Source organism: Canis lupus, chromosome 37 (genome assembly GCF_003254725.2).
Source record: "Canis lupus dingo isolate Sandy chromosome 37, ASM325472v2, whole genome shotgun sequence".
NCBI lineage: Eukaryota > Metazoa > Chordata > Mammalia > Carnivora > Canidae > Canis > Canis lupus.
Genome location: NC_064279.1, coordinates 28,749,558 through 28,769,884, shown reverse-complemented (window position 1 = coordinate 28,769,884; position 20,327 = coordinate 28,749,558). Strand labels below are relative to the sequence as shown.

Here is a 20,327-nt window from a genome sequence, read left to right as displayed (position 1 = left end):
GTCGAGGGGTCCGCATATAACTCCCATTGCCTTCTCTGCTGCTTATTTTACAGGGGCAGGGAAATCATCCTCCATGCCGACCTTGCAGCTGCTTGGGTGTTAATGACATGACATCAGGGTATCCTGAATGTACCTGTCACATCTCGGAAGCATGCTTGGTTCTACGACGTATTTGGATCTCTCTGATCCAAGTGTTCTCATGTCGTAGTATTTCGGTATTCTGACGCAAAACAACTTTCCTCCATCAGTGTGCCACTTGCTTTTCCTTTGTTAAAATTTCTCCTTCTGTATTTGTGCTCTGGTCCGCAGTGGAGTGCAGCTCCACGATGGTCACTAACTGCGGTAGTAATAGAGCCGAGGTAAGCTTTGATAGGGTCACTATTTGATGGCACACAGAGGCGGATGGATGGGATCAGTGATAAGGCCGAGTTATTTTGATTAGGAAAGATAGCACTGCGGGCATCCCACACTAACACGTAGGTGCTTTCAGAGCATATTTGATATGAATTGCGAGACTTGCCATTCCGACACTGGTTAATCCTTACGCTCGTTACTAATAACCTGCGCTGCCCACAGAGGTTCGTCATCACTGGTACTGTGACTTCTGCATTCGTCGGCTGGGGGGGGGGGGGCATGCCACGGAGGTGTGTAGGTGAGTCATGTACTTGTGCTCGTGTGCGGACACGTGGCTGCGTGCGTGCGTGTTAAGGAGTGCAGTTGGAAACGAGGGCTTGGTCTGAGCGACGGGGCTGCCGGTGGCGGTGGCGCGGGGAGGTGCGCTCCTCCTGCTGGCCTGCCCGGGCCGCAGAGCTGACCGTCTTCTTCATTGCAGCCGTGTCGGATCCCAGCAGCACTGTTCACAGACCTCAGCCGCTTCCTCCGAGCACCGTCCACCAAAGCACCATTCCTTCCAACCCAGACAGCAGCTCTGCCTACTGCCTCCCCAGCACCAGGCATGGATTTTCCAGCTATACAGACAGCTTTGTGCCTCCATCTGGGCCCTCCAACCCCATGAACCCCGCCATTGGCAATGGCCTTTCACCTCAGGTCAGTCCCGTGTTTCCAGACAGACGATTTGCTGTATACCAGAACCAAACAGTCAATTCCCCGAGGCGGTCATATAATGAATTGCCAAATTTAAACCATAATGTATTCTTTATACAAGCCACATGATTTCAGTTTTCTGGTTTCCTTTCTCTCCACCCTTCCTACAGGCTGTATCAAAAGTTGTAGCTTGGACTTAAAATCCAAGTGATTTTTAATGTAATCAGGGAGGCTCTGTGTTTATCTGTAGTTGTCAAGGCATTAGTCAGCTCCACCCCTCGTTCTGGGCTTTGGGTCAGCAGCTCACACGCATTGTGTTGTTGTCGTTGTTGTCGTTTGTTTGTTTTCTCTTTAAAAAAAAAAAGGTACTTGATCGGCTGATAGGGTTGTGAACAAAAGCACCTAGTCCGAAAACACTAAAGCTTTTATAACACAATTGGAGAGGAAGCAAGCAAGTTGGGTGGAGAGAGACCAGCTGATGACTCCAGAACTCTGGGATAAATGAGCTATAAATGCGCAAATTAGGAGAATTACTGCTACTTTGGGAATATATAGATATTTGAATGTTGTAATTGTTTTTCTAATTTGCATTGGACTATGAGCCTTTCTTGAGAGATCGTATTAATAAATTGCCTTGATAATTGCGTGTCAGAGGGTTGGATAAATTTCCTCCATGTGGCATCTGTCTGAGGTTGACATTATTAGCGGTTGTTTAAATACAGATCGCTTGATTTTATTAGAGAGCTCTTGGCCCAGGTGGCGAGGAGAGTTGCCCACTAAATTTGGAGAAGTGTCACAAAGGGGTTGCAATCTATAATTGCGATCGAGAATCTCTTCGGGACCGAGAGTGAGAGTTTTAACAGCTTTATCTTTTCTTAACCCCCTTTTTCCTCTTGGTGGTTGGAAAAACAGAGAGAAGCTCAGAATGACAGAAATGAAAAGTGAAAAGACAATTATACTCAATTACACACTAATCACCGACTATCACCGCCGCCTAAGCACCAAGAGGGCATTCTAATAGGCAGAAAATGAGATTTTAATGGCACAAAGGGTGGCCAAAATAACGACTCCTATATCTTTGCCTTCTTCGTTTTCTTCAACTTGTGGTTTGCGTCTTGGGAGTGCAGTTCCCGGGCTCTGCACAACGGTGATAACTCTGAGCAGCTGAAAAGTTCAAAGCCGTCGGAGTTGAAAAGAATGAATAGCAAAAGCAATGAAATAAACATTTCTGCCTAAAGGCAAAAGTTCATAAATCCTTTTTTGTAACAGTCAATGTAATTAAGTTTCATAGATTCCTATAGCACATCCTGGGATAAGAAATAAGAGGTGGCTTTAAACCTCGGCCGAAAAATAACAACATGAAAACAATGAATGTGCCTTCCTACAGGACTTTAATAAATGTAATTTCCAAGTGCTGGCATTTGTGAGTGTGATTTTGCATGAAAATCATGGACTTTTATTAGTAGACTCCTCTTTAAAATGCCCAGATTTATAGCACATCGGCTTCTTCCACAGTTTAGAAGGAACATCAGAAGTGGTTATCTCTGCGGTTTTTAACATCAGTAGTTTGGGGGCTGTAGCAGAGCTTTTTTGAACACGATTTGGTTGAAAGTTTTCATAAAAAGTCAACTAACCCTGTCTGCTTCTGCAAGGTGGACCCAGGACTCCCTTGGCATTTCTTTCGTGTTCAATCAGAACAGAAATAATGACACGGATCTGTTTTCCAGAAGTGGGTCTCCTAGTTTCTTGGAAGTGTATGAGCTTGTGTGTTATAATACGTGTATTATATTGTAGTCTATTAGTATCATGTAGCTGGAGTCACTAGCACTTCGTCTTGAGACTGTTAACCTTTGATTTTATGATCCCAGCGTTGGCAGTAGGATGGAAATCATTCCAAGAGCAAGCAGTGGAAAATTCACAGGCAACTCCTCCTATATTTCTTTATTATGCTCTTACATACCACGTTAAGTCCTTGCTTCTTTGTACACATCCCGGGTGTTTTGCATTTCCACCATACCTTTCCTCCTGAAGCCACCACTAGGGATCCGTGTTGTCTTCGTGCTTGGGGCACCCCCAACAAGCTAGAAAAGGGACAGATAATATAAGGACGTTCCTCCTTATTTCTTCAAAGCAGAGTCAGGGAATGAGAGTGAGTGGATGAGAATCACGCCAAACATATCGAAAAAACAACAGAGTAGGAGATTGGGAAATGAGGACTCAGATTTCTGTAACCTTGGGATCCATAGCTTTGCAGGATTGCCTCTACTTAAGCAAACTGTGTGTGTGTGTGTGCGGGGGGATCAACCCTACTTTTGGTTGTCTGGCTTTTTTAGGAATATCTTAAAGAAAATTTGAAGGCAAGAGCCCACTTCGAACAGTCTGGTTTACCTGGTAACTAAAGAAGAGAGTAAAGAAAGGCCCTTCAGCCTTCCTGCTGATTATGCAGAAGTGCTTATTACTAGGTTGGCTCACACGGTATTCACGATGGATCTAATCTTACCATTTCTCTCCTTCCTTTCCTCCTCCACTTCCTCTGTTTCTCCCTGGACATCTAATAGGTGGACAAGTCAACCGAGGCTCAGCGAGCTCGAGGCCTGCTGTGGAGACCATCAGGTGCCAGAGAGAGAATGGGGGCTGGAGCCCGGGATGCTGGGCTCAGTCTGGGCTGGCCCCCGTGGTAGCACAGGGTTGGGCAGAGAGGGAATGGGTTTCATGAAAAATAAAGGCAGGGGGCTTTCATCATATCTTAAAATCATTTCGTGGAGATGAGTTTCTTGAACTTTTGGGTGCAGGTTAATTGACTCTTTTCGCTAATATGCCCTCTGCATGCTTTTTGGCTTTACACACTTTTCCTATCAATCTTTTAACTTCCCCCAGATAATTGAAAATGGGCAAAAAAATTTTTTTAAGTGTCTTCAGAGTAGAAAAAAGAAATTCCCCTGGGCAACCACTGTTAATATGTTTACATATTGCCTTCTGGCTCTCTGGGGTCTTACATCTTTTAAAAATATATGTATAATTGAGATGATAGTGTATATAGTTTTGCACGTTGCTTTCTTTCTATCATTACAATTGAATCTAAAGGTTTTTGAGTCGTTTTGGTCAGATCTTTGTAGATCTTTTCAGTGGAGGCTGTCCGACATGTTCATAATAATTTGTGCCTTGCATTTGACTTTTTCCCTAGTGGTGTTGGCCATTCAGACTTGGATCTCATGAGTTAGAATGTGTGTGGACTGTGGCGGAATGGGCTTTCTAGTTTCTTGTCGAGGAATTACTAGACACCAGGATGACAACTGTTTCTCTGTGCGTGCATGTCTTTTAGTTGGTTCTCTTCTGGAAGTCTCCAACCTCTCCCTCCAATCTGCTCCCTCGAGCAACGACGCCTCTAAAACTTGGAATCAGAGCCTTCAGCCAAGTGGTATGTCTTCAACACCTTCCAAGCTTTTCTCAGGGAGGGCCTCAGCTTCGTGAGGGACAGGTGTGAGGCAGTGACTCAGGATGGTCACACCAATCCAGCTGGTCAGATTCGAGTAGCAACAGGCCACCATGTATTTTGACAAAAGATCAGAATACTGACAAACACTTTTATGTATGTATGTATGTATGTATTTATTGACAAACACTTTTAGAAACTTTGGCCATATCCTTCCTCAAGTTGCGGAAAGGGACTGCGCACTCCTCCATCGCTGGTGAGCGTATCTTGTTCTGAGAGAATCTGTCCCTATCTGAAGAATGTGGCCATTTTTCTCAGGGAAAAGCTGAGACCAATGCAGCACCATCGTCTAAATAAGCCAAATCTCCCTCTTTTCCACTTGTTACTAATTCTCGTGTAAACACAAATTACACAATTCACTTGCTGAAGAAGCGCAAGGGCCTAGCAAGTTTTCCATAGGCCCCGGCACTGACATTTGGCCTTATTTTCCTGCAGGCCTGGTGCAGAGGCTTTACCAATGGAAGGTTTGGCCTCACATCCCCCCAACGACGGGATGTGTCGGGGGAACCTGAGGCGGGAGCCTCAGCGATGGGTGACCGAGGGGCTGGGCTGTGACCTCCCCACTTCTCACTGTCTCTGAATTGCATTTCATGTGACCCGCACAGCCCTTGAGGAGATGGGGGGATTCTCTCACTGGACGACAAACAGCCTCTGAGAAGAAAAGCTTTGGAGTCACTGCAGCGAGGGCTCTCCCCTGCAGTAGCGGCCTTCGGGGGAGAGGTTGTGTTGTCTTGTGCGGGGACAATACGGAGAGAACACGGGGAGGCCATGCCTTTCCCCTGCAGGCCGAGGCGGCGTGTTCCCAGCACCTTGCTGGACATGCAGGAGAGAAGGAATGCTGGTCTGGGATACAGAGTGCCAGGGAAACCCCACCATATGCTTAAGACATGAGACTAATTAACATCTGGCCCGTGTTCCTCCAATTAACTTTCCCTCCGCAAGAAACACTACCCTTACTGCGCCCCCTCCTCCACAACGTTCAGAGCCAAACCCCAAAAACAAGGCCAATTAATTTAACAAACTTTTATCATTCTGTGCCCTACCCCCGTCCCTTGGCTCTAATCGCCATAGTTTTTGGTGACAGCGTCTAATGATTTCTTGAGTGAAATACAGTATCATTGGGGTTACATGGTTTCTAGAAAGTTTTTCTTTTTTTTTTTTCTTCTTTCTCTCTCTCTCTTTTTTCCGTTATGTTGTATACAAAAATGGGCCAACTTGGCTGCATTTAGGGTTCATCAACCATTGCAAATGATTCTTCAAATGTTTTGGGTTTGGTAAAACCTAAAACACATTTTGCCAAGCACTTTTCCTCCTTAATTTTTCAAACTGTGTATTTTAGGGAAAATTTGATCCATATGGTTTTGATTCATTTACTCTTATATCATTGACATTTTTTTTTTTCCTACGGAGCCATTTGATATCCAAGAAGCTTTCTGAGCCTTTCCTCCGTTCATTTTAAGCATTTTCTTCCTTAAAAAGAGGAAGTCCTCTTTGCAACCTCAGAGGCCATAAATTTTGAGCACTCTCTCAATTCAGCAATACTTAAAAATACATTTGGTATAAATCTGGATTATTATGAACACATTTTATGTTTAGAGCAGATGGGCAGAGATTTTTGTTTCTGGTTTATGAGTGAAACCAATGACAAAATAAGAAAATAGGCTTAGATTACCAAAAAAAAGTTTTGTTTTGAGGAACGTTTAACTGTTATTAATAAACCCGTATGGTAAGAGCTATGCTCGGAGGCCTCATTTCAAATTTTCATCCAGGTCTTGGATAAGATGTAATTGAATAACCGGTACACCTGTCCTATTTCATGGATAATCTACTGAGGAAAGAAAAAAATTCCCATAAAGTCCTGCGTACCAGGCTTAAAAATGCTTGGATGTTTGCTTGCCGCTCAACACTTCCGAAATGGAGCATACATAGGTCTGCACACCTCATCGAGCCTGTGGACCACGCGTCCGTCAAGTGTGGTCGCACGATCACAGCTCTGTGGGGATGGGACAGACCCAAGAAAGAGCAGATAGACCGTCATACGGACGAGGCTGTGGTTAATGGCAGAAGACAACTGGGATCAACTTTTGTTCTTATTCACATTTTACAAAAGCAAACCTTTAAGTCAACCACCCATCCCGTTGCCTTTAAAGAATAATATTAAAATTGAGATTATTAGTGTGTAATGTATGTAAATTGCATATTTGGTGGCAGCCACGCTTGTTAGGGAGCTTCTTCATTTCATGCATATATGTATTAGACCATCGTGGTTCCATTTCAAATCAGATTTCAATTGCTTAGCCCAGTGTCTTTTGACAAACATTTGTTAATCCCGAAACTTATTAGGGAGAAGCATTTAAGTGTTAATATGTGTACACAGAACTCAAGAATCCTTTTGATTTTGCTTGTCATTTCTTGCACCACAGTGTTCACAATTATCTCAGATTCCTTAGCTGCAGGGCAAGATGATGGTTCTTTGTCCAGCGAAGGAATAGGGGCTTTACCGCGGATCAGCTTGTTACGTGGATGAGGTATCGTCATTAGGAACAGTTGTGATGGATGTTTTTTTGCTGCATGCATGGAAGGAGAAATCTTTTGCACCGTGGCCTGGTAACTCCTTGACCTTTTCTTAGACCATTGATCCACGGGAAGGTGGTAAGGTTGACCCTGCTGGCGGGGCCGGCTTCCATTCCGGCTGTTTCTTTGGCCATCTTGGGGGACACGTGCAGAATCTGCTCAAGGCCAGGCCGTTGGTTTGGTCCATCTCACCCACAGGTTGCAGAATCGATGCCCTTAGCCCCGTGCAGAGCCAGACTGGCAGGTGGCCTGCCACCAACCCGCTTCCCAACAGAGGCACTTCCTTCCCTTTACACTCTCCAGAAACTCACCTGTGGAGGAAAAGGGAGTGATTTTGATTAAGGAGATTGGTTGGGTGTCAAACAAAGCTGGGCCGGAGAGACATTCCATGCAAAAGAGGCTGCCCCCGCCCCCAGCCTCCTTCTGTTTCATCTCTGGGGCAGCCTGGGAGCTCGAGGCAGGGATGCAGAGGCACGTGGGGTTGCGAAGGCTCCAGGCTGCTTATGCCCGTCAATGAGCCCACCTGGGCTCCACCAGGATCACCGGTGACCACACGTGTTTCCAGTGGGCTCTGCTCCTTGGGGGCACGTCGCTGTAATCCGTTTGTGGGAACAGGGCAGGCCGGAGCCCAGGCACTTGCTCCCCTCACAGAAGAGGCGGCGAGCCCTGCTTTATGTCACCTCTGGCAGGGCCTCTTGACTTTGTTACGGATTGCGAGAGAGTTTTGCAAGAAACAACTACTTGGCCCAAATTCCTTTTTTTTTTTTTTTTTTTTTTTTAAAGAAGGCAGGGAGCAGCAGCATCAGTGACCGAGCCTTACATCATCTCCCTGAAATGAGCCACAAGCAAACCTTTCTTGCCGAATTAAGTGTGTGTGTGTCTGCTGAACTGATTCAAAGAGAAACACCGTCAGCTGCTTTCCCCCGTACGTTGGACACATCGGATGAAGCAACCCTCTGGTTTGGGGGCCCATTTGAATTCCTTTAGCCATCAGGGAGGCACAATGGAGTGCGATAGCTAGGCCTACAACTAAGCTACTAGAATAAAAAGTTTGTCTTTGTAGCCAGTAAGGCATAGGCAAGCCGTGCTGGATTCTAGTGTGAGGCCAAGGGTCTGAATCAACCCTTTATATGTGGTTGGAATGCGATGTAAAGCTTTTAATTTATTACTGCATTTGCAAAATGGCAATATCTACAGAAATCTGAATACTTGCATATTTATTCAATTAGGGGCTGAATGTATGCTTTGTATTGCAGACACAGAGGACTGGACTTACTCATTAGTTGTGTACTATTTTTTGTTTTCTTTTTTTTCTAAAGAAATCTGTTTCTGCGAAACAGTCTGGGTCTCATCAGAGGTGTGTATTTTTGAATGTACGGTATAATACTTAAAAATTACTCTTGACATTTTAGCTAGAGTTGAGTGAACTAGAGTACCGGAGGTTAGTGATTGCATCATTCCTGCTGGTCAACGAAAAAAGATGGGCAGTTGTGAGACCACGAATTTTGGAGACTCACAGGGTGGATTTCCACCCGGAAGGGAATCTTTCCTACCTGTGACAGGATGGCAGCCCGTTCCCAGCGCTGAACCCCTGAAGGCAGCGGGCGTTATTTAAAATAAATAACTTATCTTCTCATCTCACCAAAAGCTGAGGTCTCATTTTGGGCAGCTTGCATTAGAAGGATCTAATTAAACTTTTGATTGACGAACCATCTGCAACGCTGAGCCTCTATCTGTGTGACTCCACCAGAAAATTTGTAGGTCAGTGGCAACCCTGCAGGTAGAATTTTTTCTTTCAGCCTCCGTTGATGTACCTTGGTGTCTTTGTACCTTGTGAAAACACACAACACAACCAGGCTGTATTATATGACAATGCGCCACGGCCCCCTTCACCAGGAGCTTCTAGAGGCGTGGGACTGGGTCCCGATCATCCTGGAACACCCAGGAAAAAAGCAGGGCCTCATCATAAAGCCTCGGACCCCATAGTGGGCTGCCTGAAATGGCGGTTTGGGGAGAATGGATTCTGAATCAACAGTTTGCTAAATGTTACAAATTATAGCCCTTCTTCTTTCTTTCTTTTCTTTCTTTCTTTCTTTCTTTCTTTCTTTCTTTCTTTCTTTCTTTCTTTCTTTCTTCTTTTTTTTTTTTTCTTAAGATTTTATTTATTTATTTGAGAGAGAGAAACCGAGCACGAGTGGGGAGGAGGAGGCAGAGGGAGAAGCAGGCTTCCCCCTGAGCAGGGAGCTTGGCATGGGCTCGATCCCAGGACCCAGGATCATGACCTGAGCCCAAGGCAGGTGCTTCACCAACAGAGCCCCCCGCCCAGGCTCCCCCCAACCCCGCCGCCTTTCAAAGTCCCAGGGCACATTAGCCTACTAAGGCTCTGACAAGTCTCGCAGTGTGGAAACATGTTTGTCTCACTCAGCGTTTTCTGGTTTAACTGTGGAGCCCTTTGGCTGCATATTAAACTATCAGGTTTCGAGGAACATTTCCTAGGAAGTGCTGAGTGAGACAAAACATGGGTGGAGACCCGCTCACGATTAGTCCACGTCTAAGACGTCTGCCTTGATTTTTTTTGTTGTTTTTTTTACGCGTGATTCTTCTTTGTATGTGATGTCCGATGTTATCTTCCCCTTCCACCATCGTACCCCCATCTGTATGATAACTTAGCAGGCAAAAGAGTAATTTTAAGGAAGAGGCTGTAAACTGCTTAAAAATGTTCAGATAGACGTAGAGAGAGGAAGGAGCTCCTGTATAGTGACTCGACTGCTGTGGGGATGGAACACCCTGATGTAAAGAAGGGGCCTCCAGGTCAAAAGCACAGATTCCTAAGCTCAGGCGTCACTCGCCAGCTGGGTGTCTTCGGGCAGGTTGCCTAGACTATCTGAGCCTCTGTTTCATCTTGTCAGACTGGGAAGGTCTGAAAAAAGAATCGTCCTACAGAGTGAGGCTGAGAAACACGGTACTTTGGAAATTCAAACGCTTTTTGGTCAAGCACTCATGCGATTGCAGCAGGCCTCTCACTACTGTTTACTCCAAAATAGCTGGGAACCTCTGGGAGACGACACAGAACAAAACAAAACCTTTGTGTTTGTCCTGCCAAAGATGGCAAATGTGGAAACTGAAAAGAAAGGCAGTTTCGTGGTGGACTGGAGTGTTCTCAGGTATTCTACTCAGACATTTTAAAGAACTAAGGACTTGAACGGGTGTCCGTTCAGGAGCCAGTAATTGTAATGTGTTTGAGACATGATAGTCCCTAGAAATACAATGTGCAGAACTTGGTTGTGTTTGAGAAATTCAGTTTGCAATAACATAAGAACTCAGGATGGCAGTAATAAGAGCCAACGGTCCTTTATACCATGGATGGGGCCAGGAGTGGGGGAAAAGACCGGGTTATGCTAATGGTTTCCTTTTATTATTCTTATTTTGATTTACTGAAATGTAATATTGACCTGAACACATTTTTAAAGATCTATAGCCAGCTCCTGTGGTCCTGGATTCCTCAAAGATAAGCAAATCTGATAGAGGCTATGCTATTTCTTTCAGGAAAGAGTAAAGGTAGTTAAAACAACAGATGCAATGGAAAAGTCTTAGAAAGTAAGGGACGATCTTACCAAGTAATTTTGAGTTATCAAGCGGGGAATGTTCTTTTAATTGCTAAATTATAAGGACTCCTTAATAATAATATAAATCGCTAAATTTATAAGGACTTTGTCCTTATAAATCCTAGAGGATTTTTAAGTCCTAGAGGAGCAGAGTTCGTTTCTGCAGCTCAAAGAACTATGTAAGTGGTTTCACCGTGGGCCCTAGATGGTTCCAGCATACACATCCAGTTGACTATGCAAGAGGAGACATAGCCACTGGCCAATTTATGATCAAGGACATAAGTAAATTTTCAGATAGAAAAGCAGCACAACATCTCTATTTGTTCAGCGCTCGTGGAACTGGGGTAATGGAGGGAATTGAAATACATAGGCTTTTAGGTTAGTGGGGTAGTAGCTGCTGTTCTTGGGAGACTGTACTCTCAGATGTTGTCCGATATCTAGAATTACTACAAGGTTCCATGCATCTTGTACAGATGCTTATTCCGCCTCACCACAAAGCCTGTGGAATAGGCCAGAACGTATTTCCTAAGAGGTATATTCATTCTTAGGCTTCTGCAAGGCTGTCCTCTGCTTTCCCACGGTTAATAGAGATAACCCTCTTGACATCTACTCATTAAATTAGTATCACTTGGTCTTTTCAGCTGACTCTTTCCTCTTTCTGAGAACACACTTTCTTTCACAGGAAAAGAAGGGTAGGGAAGCTTCTCTTCAGTGATCTTAGGCATTTAGTAGATGGAGTCCTATGACATTGACTTTGGGCAGCCATAGAACTATTTGCCTACATCACACTGGGTTTGGAGGAAAGAAGAGATTTCCTTGTTGAGATGGGCCACACCGTTTTCCTCCCTTAATAGGCTGTAATGTCTGTCTTCTGTGTTAGGGTATTGAGTGCAAGGGAAAATTTCAGGGGAAAGAGAATACAGTGCTGCCCAACATTCTTTGTTTCAGAGGGGCAGAGTTTAGATCCCTTTTTCTAGAAGCCAACATAGACTTCCAGTTTATAATATTTGTGTGTATGTGTGTGTGTGTGCACACGTGTGTGTGTATCTTAGAGCTGGGCAGTTAAGATGCAGCAAGATTTGCATTTATGAGTGGTCATGAGTGTGAATCTGCCCCGCAGTTCCTTGAATGCAGGTTTACTTTATGGGCGATTAGAGATGAAGTTTTAATCTGTCTCCCTCAAGTCCTGTGGGCTGGCCAAGTGTAGAGCTTTTCCCTTCCTAGATTTGGAATCCTAGGTCCCAAAGGGTCAATTAGTATTTAGCAAACATGTCCTGAGGTAGTCATGAAATTAAACCAAGATAGATGTCGGATTTTCCACAGTCATGTGTTCAGGCAGGTTTTTGAAGTGGTGACGGGTTTGATGGCTTACCTTTTGGAGGACAGCAGTGGTGGTGGTGGTGGTGGTGGTGGTGGTGGTGGTGGTGGTGGTAAGAGTTAACAGCAGGTAATGCCATTCCTCCCAGAGAGAGTTTGAGACTCTCTATGTTAAGTGATGAATGAGGGTATCTGACCCACATCTGTTTTACATTAGAATGGAACATTGCCCTGACATCGTTAGGAGCATTTGTCAAGATTCCCTGGACAGAGCTTCTGTAAATTACATGCTGCAAATGTGTCAGGGTCAGATAAGAGGATATCATTAACTCCCTCAAGTTAACTCAGGGCTGTGTCGGTCCACCTTAATAGGCTAACAGCCAACAATTTTCCTTGAGCCGTTTTGTTATATTTTTCATTCATAGAAGAAAAAAAGTCCATGCTATCCACTCCCCCCCCACCTCCAATATTGCACATGTTCTTTTCTCATAAATCATATTAATTGTAGACATGGTCACAAAGCATATTAAATGCAGGCATGCGTAAATGAATTAAAACATATGAGAATTTTATGACGACCCATGGTGGGTCTAACATGGTCAAATACCAACTGTATTAACTGGCATACTTTTTCATTTAGGTGGCATAGGCTTTTTCTGAATGGGCCTTATTTTATTGATAATAGATGGACACGATCATCATTGGCTGGAAGTAAACAATATATATATGCGCGTGTGTGTATGTGGGTGTACACGTCATTGTTGCAAGCTGTTCCTATGTCGAGTTTTGCCTGGATTTATATTTTAGTCAGCAGTGCCTGGAGAATATTGCTATCAATTTAACAGCTTAGCTCTATTGAGAAGTAGGTGCTCTAAAGCACTGAGGACATAAAAGTTATTCTGGGATGGGTCATGGGGCTGCAGAGGAGAGCACATCTGTCACTCAGAGTTTTTCTGAGACAAGACTTACTATGCTCTTTACAAATAGAACTTAGAATTACATGCAGCATATGAGCCACACTTGTCTGGCGCTCATACTCTTTAATCATGTATATTAAACATAGCTCCTTGCAAAATAGAAGCTAAGAAGCCAAGGATTGAAATAAAAATGAAGGATGTGTTTAGCTGGATATTTTACAAGCACTGGTTTTTCTATCTGGTTGGGTAAAGAAAGGGCGGGCATGCCCTCCCCGTAACTGTGGGTGTGGGTGAGAAGGTCACCATTCTTACCTTAAAGAAACTTCTGCCCTCAGGCAACTTCCCTCTTACAGCTTTTAAGCAGACAGGGCCAAAAATCTAATTATTTAGATTCTAATCAACTGCAGGATAATTCCTAAGGCATTTGAATCTGAAGGCAACATTCTGGTTCTCAGTTGTTCACATTTAGGCATTTCAAGGCTCAAGGATACAGTCAGTGAAATTTAACCATCAGAGGACTCCTGTAGCATCTGTGCTAGCAAAACACATTTAGACATGTGAGCATTTTGGCTTGGTTTTGAAAATAAATTGTATCCAAATTAAAAATATATATAGCCAGTAAACACAGTTTTGGAGGGGGAAGGTAGAAACTTAAAAAGCAAACCTCTTTATATCATATGTAGCTGTATTTCACAGCTATATTTTCTAAAACATACAGAAACGTGTATCATTAAATGTTAAATCACAAGGATATCTGATTACTTAAGAATCAAAAAGAAAGTAAGGACACGAACCAGGATCCCTACTAAGGAAAAAAGACGCGCCTGGATGTACAGCATAATTTGCTAAATCATTTGAGATTTCTGATTAGCTCTGAGCCCTTGCAACTGACAGCAAAACCATAACACTTAGGCTAAGACAAATATTTTCCAGATACATCGTTTTGAACGTAAGTCTTCATTTGGCCTACAGATTTTTATCTTTTATATTTAATCATACGATAGGAAAATTAATTCAAGAGAAATATGGCATGAAGCAATGGTAAAAAGGCTCATTTTTCCTGAACCATATAATCTTCCAATCAAGATATAAACAACCTATTTGGAATTCTGAAACTTGAAATGACCTTCAAGAATCTTTTGAAAATGTCTCTAATAATTCAAATGACGGAGAGATCAGAGTAAGTGTTGGCACACGATTCTAAGGCTTTGGATTTTTTAAAAAGGTTATCCATAAAACCGTTTAGAAAGGTTGTCTCAGAAGTGTTTTTGGAGGTAACGATTTACAAATATACTTAATAGTTGTTGTTTTTTTCCCCAGACGTGTTACCTAGGAGTTGTACTCAATGCGAAATTCTCTTCCTACATCCCTTCCCAGTGGGCAGAACAGGGAATGTTATTATAGGAAAATTCTTTCTGGTCATTGCATCTCCTGGACTTACCTGCCATTTAGTAAGAGTGTGGTCAGTGTTCCGTAGACAGAAATGAATAGCCCTGAGTTTATTTATTTTTCTTTGAAAAATAATAAATATACGTCCCTTAACCCCAAATTAAAAAAAAATCAGGCAAATATGCCAGTCCTGTTAGTAGAAACAGCTTACTAGTGGTCTATGAGTGGGAGGAGAGACACCCCACTTTGCAGCAAATGAAGATTTTATCTTAGATTTTTGAATGACATATGGCTTGTAGGAAAAGCATATATATATATATATATATATATATATATATATATATATATAAAAGAAGTGGTGACGATATTCTTAGACAATATGACTGGAAGACATTCCATAACCATATTTGTGGGAGTTTTAAGAAGTTCATTTACCAAAAAAAAAAAAAAAAAAAAAGAAGTTCATTTACCAACTTGTTTGTACAGCGAAAAAGAAATTTCCATAGCTTCCCTCCAACCACATGAAATACAAAATAGCTTTTAAAGAAATGTACATAAAAGTGTAATGGGACCCTTCCATAGAGGTTTGAGGTTTTAAATGATGTTAGGGGAAAGTAATGCATTTTGTATTGATATGTTCACTATTTTTATTTTCCAACAGATTTCCTTTTCAATTTTCAATTAGAAGTTCTTAAAAAGATGTGTCTATTTCTCATGTTTTATCCACATGAAATATAGAAATAAACCATATTAGTTTCTAATTATTTGTTAATTTCCATTTTGGGCCATAGGTAGGAGAGTATTAGTGCCTCTTTCCCTTCCTTATACAATTCTCAAGAAAGAAATCGCGATGACAAATTGTGACCATCGCAGGGGAAATTAGAACTTGTGGTAGAATGTCTGTCTCTTGGACTCTATCAGGGAAGTCAAGGGGAGCAAGGATAATTGATCGTTGGTCCTTTTAATTTTTCACATTAGCCATGGCAAATGCAGGGCTGCTGAGCTAAGGGCTCTTGCTCCAGCAGAAACTGTCCCTGGCTTTCCAGTATGTGCCATGGGTGATACTGAAAGGAAGACCCTGCATGGATTCCTTCTGTTCCATTGGGTCATGCTCCCAACGTCTTAAGGACACCGTGTCCTGGAACCTTAAGGGACTATCTTTCTGTTGCCCTGGGATGTTGCTCTGTGTCTTATCCATCCTCCGGGAGATGTACTTCTAGGTCTTAGATGTAAAGACCTGTCCTAAAGTATTTTCTAAATCAATAACTGCAGAAAGTTGCTCCATGAACATCATAAGCTGAATTTTGCTTACAGGAAGGAGTCATTTCTTCTCTTTTACAATCTTCATGGTTTCCTCCCGTGGACAGAATTATTACTGCTTTCAAAGTTATGCAAACGAGAAATATATGGCAGAGGCTTAAAAAAAGTTTATCACACAAATGTACATATAGCTCATGGGAGAGTGTGCATTTTTTGAATAACATTTTGCTCTGACTCTTCAACTATGATTGTGTTTAGAGTTTTCCATTTTCCCTTAAAGTGATATAATTTTAACTAAGTTTCAAGTAAGTATTTTCATGAAGGATGCTATTGATTTAAACATGACTCTATTTTATCCCGGTCCATTGGCCATTTTTTTCTTCTCTGGATTAACATAATCACAAAATTGCTTTTTTCCCCCTAAGTGTTTGTTTTTACTTAGCACAGTTTATTTACAGTAAAATATTTGCACCCTGTGTCATTATCATGGACGTGGTCACACTTGTTATATTTTTATCTTCCCCATCCATTCTTGCTCATCAGACCAAAGAGGTACCTTTGAGTTGAAAGGGAGCATGACATGCTTGACACTGAACAACCTCTATTTTAGATCCTTTTCTTCTAGTAGACATGCCTGAATAATTTGGGCTGCAATAAAATGCTTAATAATAAATTAGTATATCAATAGCATTTTTGTGAATCTTTCAAGTATATGTACCATAAATCACCTGTACAAACTCAGAGGCAAAAAAAACAAAAAACAAAACAAAAACCCAAAACCCAAAACCCCAAAAACAAAAACAAAGCCATGTAGGTGGAAGAACATTCAGAAAATAACTTAAATGCATTCTGGGTTATGTTCAGGTTTTTTAAATGAGAAAATGAAGTAATTACTATAAACAGTGTTGGGTAGAGCCCATGAGGGCCCCACGTTCTGGTGACTGTCCTGGAATTCTGAATCTACTGGCTCTTTATTTTGTGACTCTCACTTTCCCCAAATCCCCAGTGAAATAAAACTACTCTCTGTCACATAGGATTATTTTTTAGAATACAAATCGTTCTTAAAGCTTTTTAAAATGCTATTTCACCATATAACTCAAGAAAATTTAGGTCCCCTGGACCATCTTTAAAAAAGTGGGTCTTGCCATGTTGCTTTCCGCATGCTGGCCCCCACTTCCCACACGCTCACACCCACAACTCAGATGAGAAGGCAGACAAGGAGACATACAGGGAAAGGTGAGGGAAATTGGTGGTTGGTTTAAAATAGAGGCAAAAAGGGTCTTCCATAGAAGGTGGTGAGCAGACCTGCCCCTTTTGTCTCTTGGGGCTGTTGAAAATAGATCAGTTTAAAGCTGAATTTCAAGCAGATTTTGTTTAGCTATGAGGATCACCCAGACACCTCCCAAAGGGGATTGTGGCATCGTTGGTTTTGGAATCTAATTTAAGCCATCTTCTCTGGGATGCAAGACTAGTCCCTCTGTCCCACCTTGCTGGCACCCCTAACATCCCGGGTTCTGTGTCCTGGATGACCTTGGTGGACACCATGAGGCCGAAGTCAGGGCTCGGGGCTTCCCGCTAACCTCCCCTCTTGTTCTTGCAACTTCAACCCCTGTGTGCTTCAGGCTTCCTCAGCTATGGCAGAGATATCACGGCCTCATGTGCGGCAAAGGGCTCCTGCACCCACACACTCGGGAAACAGGTCACCCTTTGTTGGAGGCTCTTCACCCAGTACCTGATTTCTTCTGCAGTTATTTCGTGACCCCTGCCGCTAGATGGGACGGGGTGGAGAAGAGTCACTCCCACCCTCTGGTGGCCTTTCCAGCTGCCAGATTAATTAGCCACTTACTTCCATGGCCAGGAGCTGCAAGGGTCAGCGAGCTTGAGTGTGCAAAACACATCCCTGTGCGATCTGAACCTTGTTCTGTGATCACAAGGTGGTGGTGGGGTTTTGTTTTTGTTTTTCCTTTTAACAGTTCTCGTTCTTCAGGGTTATTTACAAAACTGAACAGAGTTTTTACAACGTGCTTGCATTTGGAGCTTTTCTTCCCTTTTAACACCTTCTTGTATATTAAATGTTTAGATACGAAATGAGAAGACAAGTCACGGAGGCAGTTACTTACCTGGTGGAGAGTTAATTACCAGGTCCATCCATCCATCATCCTTCCTTCCTTCTTTCCTTCCCTCCCTCCCTAATATGTGTCAAGTACCATGTTAGGTGCTAGGAATATAAAGGTGAGTAGGTTATTGCCCTCAAAACTCTCATAATTCAAAATAGGTGACCAAAGTCATGACTGCACAGTGCGAGGGATGAGTTAAGCCCTCTGGGGCATCAGGGAGAGACTAATTATCTCTGATGACCTAAGGATGGCCAAGATAAGGAGAGGAACTTTCTTAAGAGGGAATACTACGTGGGCAGCCTGGGTGGCTCAGCGGTTTAGCACCGCCTTCAGCCCAGGGCGTGATCCTGGAGTCCCAGGATCGGGTCCCGCATCGGGTCCCTGCATGGAGCCTGCTTCTCCCTCGGCCTGTGTCTCTGCCTCTCTCTCTGTGTCTCTCATAAATAAATAAAAATCTCTTAAAAAAAAAAAAAACAAAAGAGGGGATACTACAAGAACAGACGCAGGTGTCTTAAAACATACACAAAATTTTATTTGAATCCATCGAATTTTAAAATATATATAAGCTACTGTCTGTTTAAAGTCACATGTGAAACTTCCAGATGTACATATGATTATTCTGTGTTTGATATGAACAGATATAATTCCTCCCTCCTTCCTTCTGTTCCCCCTTCCTCCCCCCATCTTTGATATTCTATTTATTTATTTATTTATTTATTTATTTATTTAGAAATTCTAGTCCGATTTTATCCCTGGAGGCGCGGCGAGGCTCGCTCTCCGCGTGTCCCCCCTGCGCCTCGAACCCGCCGTTCCCCTGGGCACCCCCCGGCCTGGCACCCGGCACCCAGCATCCCCCCCCGTGGCACCCAGCCCCCTGCCGACAGCTGGGCCGTAAGAGCCGGTCGGCAAAGGCGCCCCGCGAGCTCACCGCCTGTCCCCTCCAGGTAATGGGACTGCTGGCCAACCACGGCGGCGTGCCGCACCAGCCCCAGACCGACTACGCTCTGTCGCCTCTCACCGGGGGCCTGGAACCTGCCACCACGGTGTCGGCCAGCTGCAGCCAGAGACTAGACCACATGAAGAGCTTGGACAGCCTGCCGACGTCTCAGTCCTACTGTCCACCCACCTACAGCAGCACGGGCTACAGCATGGACCCGGTGCCGGGCTACCAGTACGGGCAGTACGGACAAAGTGAGCCTCGGTCCCTCGGGGGCGGGATGGGCCCGGCGGCCCCTGGCAGCCTCGTGGCGAAGCGGCCGACGGTTCCGGCCGGGGCCCCCTTGCATAATTATTTTCTTGACCGATGTCAACAACATCTTGCGGTTATTAATTGCTGAGATGTGAAACCTGATTGCCACTAGGTAAAACACGAGGGTTGGCCAAAATGAAACAACCCCTGGCATTAGAAACACATGTTCTTAATGAGGTCAGCTCAAGGATCATCTGGGGTATAATCCCAAGGACACAGACTTGTGTCAAACTTGTCTCAGGAATAAAAATATTAGTCTCGATCCTTTGATACCACGGTATTAAATATGACATTGTCAGCCTGTAGCTGATTTTGCCCCGTGCTGTGAGTTGTCCTAGCGTGACCTAAAAAGCTACGTGTGTTTCCTTACAGGTGCCTTTCATTATCTCAAGCCAGATATCGCCTAAGTGAACTGTCCACTTGGAAGCTCAAACTGGCCCTGTTTCCGGTCTCCACAGCCTCCACGTGAAGGATCTTCTCAGAAAAAAAAGCAAATCACCTTTTTTTTGGGGTGGGGTGGGGTGGGGGGCAGTCTCTCCAAGGAGACGGAGAAGAGTGATTGATTTTTTTTTTTCCTCCAGTAGTTGGTTTCAAATTCTTTTGAACATGTCGGACAGAAGCAGCGGAAGGAAGGCAGGCCTGGAACAGTCAAAAGATAAATGCAACATTTTAAGGCAATGATTGAACGTGGCTACACATCAAATCCCCCGACTCTTTAGTGCCGATGATCAAGGAGCTAAAACATTCCATTTGTGTGTGTGCGTGCGCGTGCGCGCGTGTCTGTGTGTGTGAGGCTCATCCGGACTGGCTCAGGCACGCAGAATGTACTAAAACCTAGGCGGAGAGCACTCTAAATATAACCCGGTTGACGCTCGATGCTGACACTTAGACAATTGAAAAACTGCTCACGTACCGAAGCAGGAATGGAGGAGTCCTTGACTTTTACACACTGGAAATTGATATAAAAAGAAATGGCACCATTTTTTTTTTTTTTTTTTTAGGAAGTTAGGCTAGATGTAAAGGACCTCCCAAATAAATTATTTGTGATCTCGTCCTCATTGGTAACCCGGTTGTCAATAAACATCCCGGGCGGACGGCCTTGCTACCAGGATGTGGGATGGCAGGAAGAGAAGCTCGTCTCCTTCCCCGGGGGGGGGGGGGGGGGGGGCAGGTATGGGACAATTTCTCCCCGTTCATTTTCATTTTGAAGCCAACCTGGCCGGGTGGGGGAGGGCGCGGTGGAGAAGAAGTGACGAGCATTCCCACAGCTGCTTATCGGTGTGCAATACTGTGTACCTCACGGACGCTTTGGCCACGGCCAGGGCCGTAGAAACAGAATCAGAACTCTATTTTTGCAGGTGC

General features: G+C 43.8%; 1 protein-coding gene across 3 annotated transcripts in view; it reads left to right on the top strand.

Moving 5' to 3' along the window:
* PAX3 (paired box 3) overlaps window positions 1–20,108 on the top strand; it is a 98,548-nt gene extending 78,440 nt beyond the window's left edge. For 2 of the 3 annotated variants that reach the window (XM_025441993.3, XM_025441992.3), the window contains exons 7-9: window positions 833–1,047; window positions 18,661–18,907; window positions 19,338–20,108. In XM_025441993.3, coding sequence (XP_025297778.1) covers window positions 833–1,047; window positions 18,661–18,907; window positions 19,338–19,372 — 497 coding nt within the window. In that variant the 3' untranslated portion in view covers window positions 19,373–20,108. The remainder of the gene's footprint in view (window positions 1–832; window positions 1,048–18,660; window positions 18,908–19,337) is intronic. The other variant, XM_025441994.3, reaches the window with a different exon arrangement.
* The last annotated feature ends 219 nt before the right edge of the window (window positions 20,109–20,327 follow it).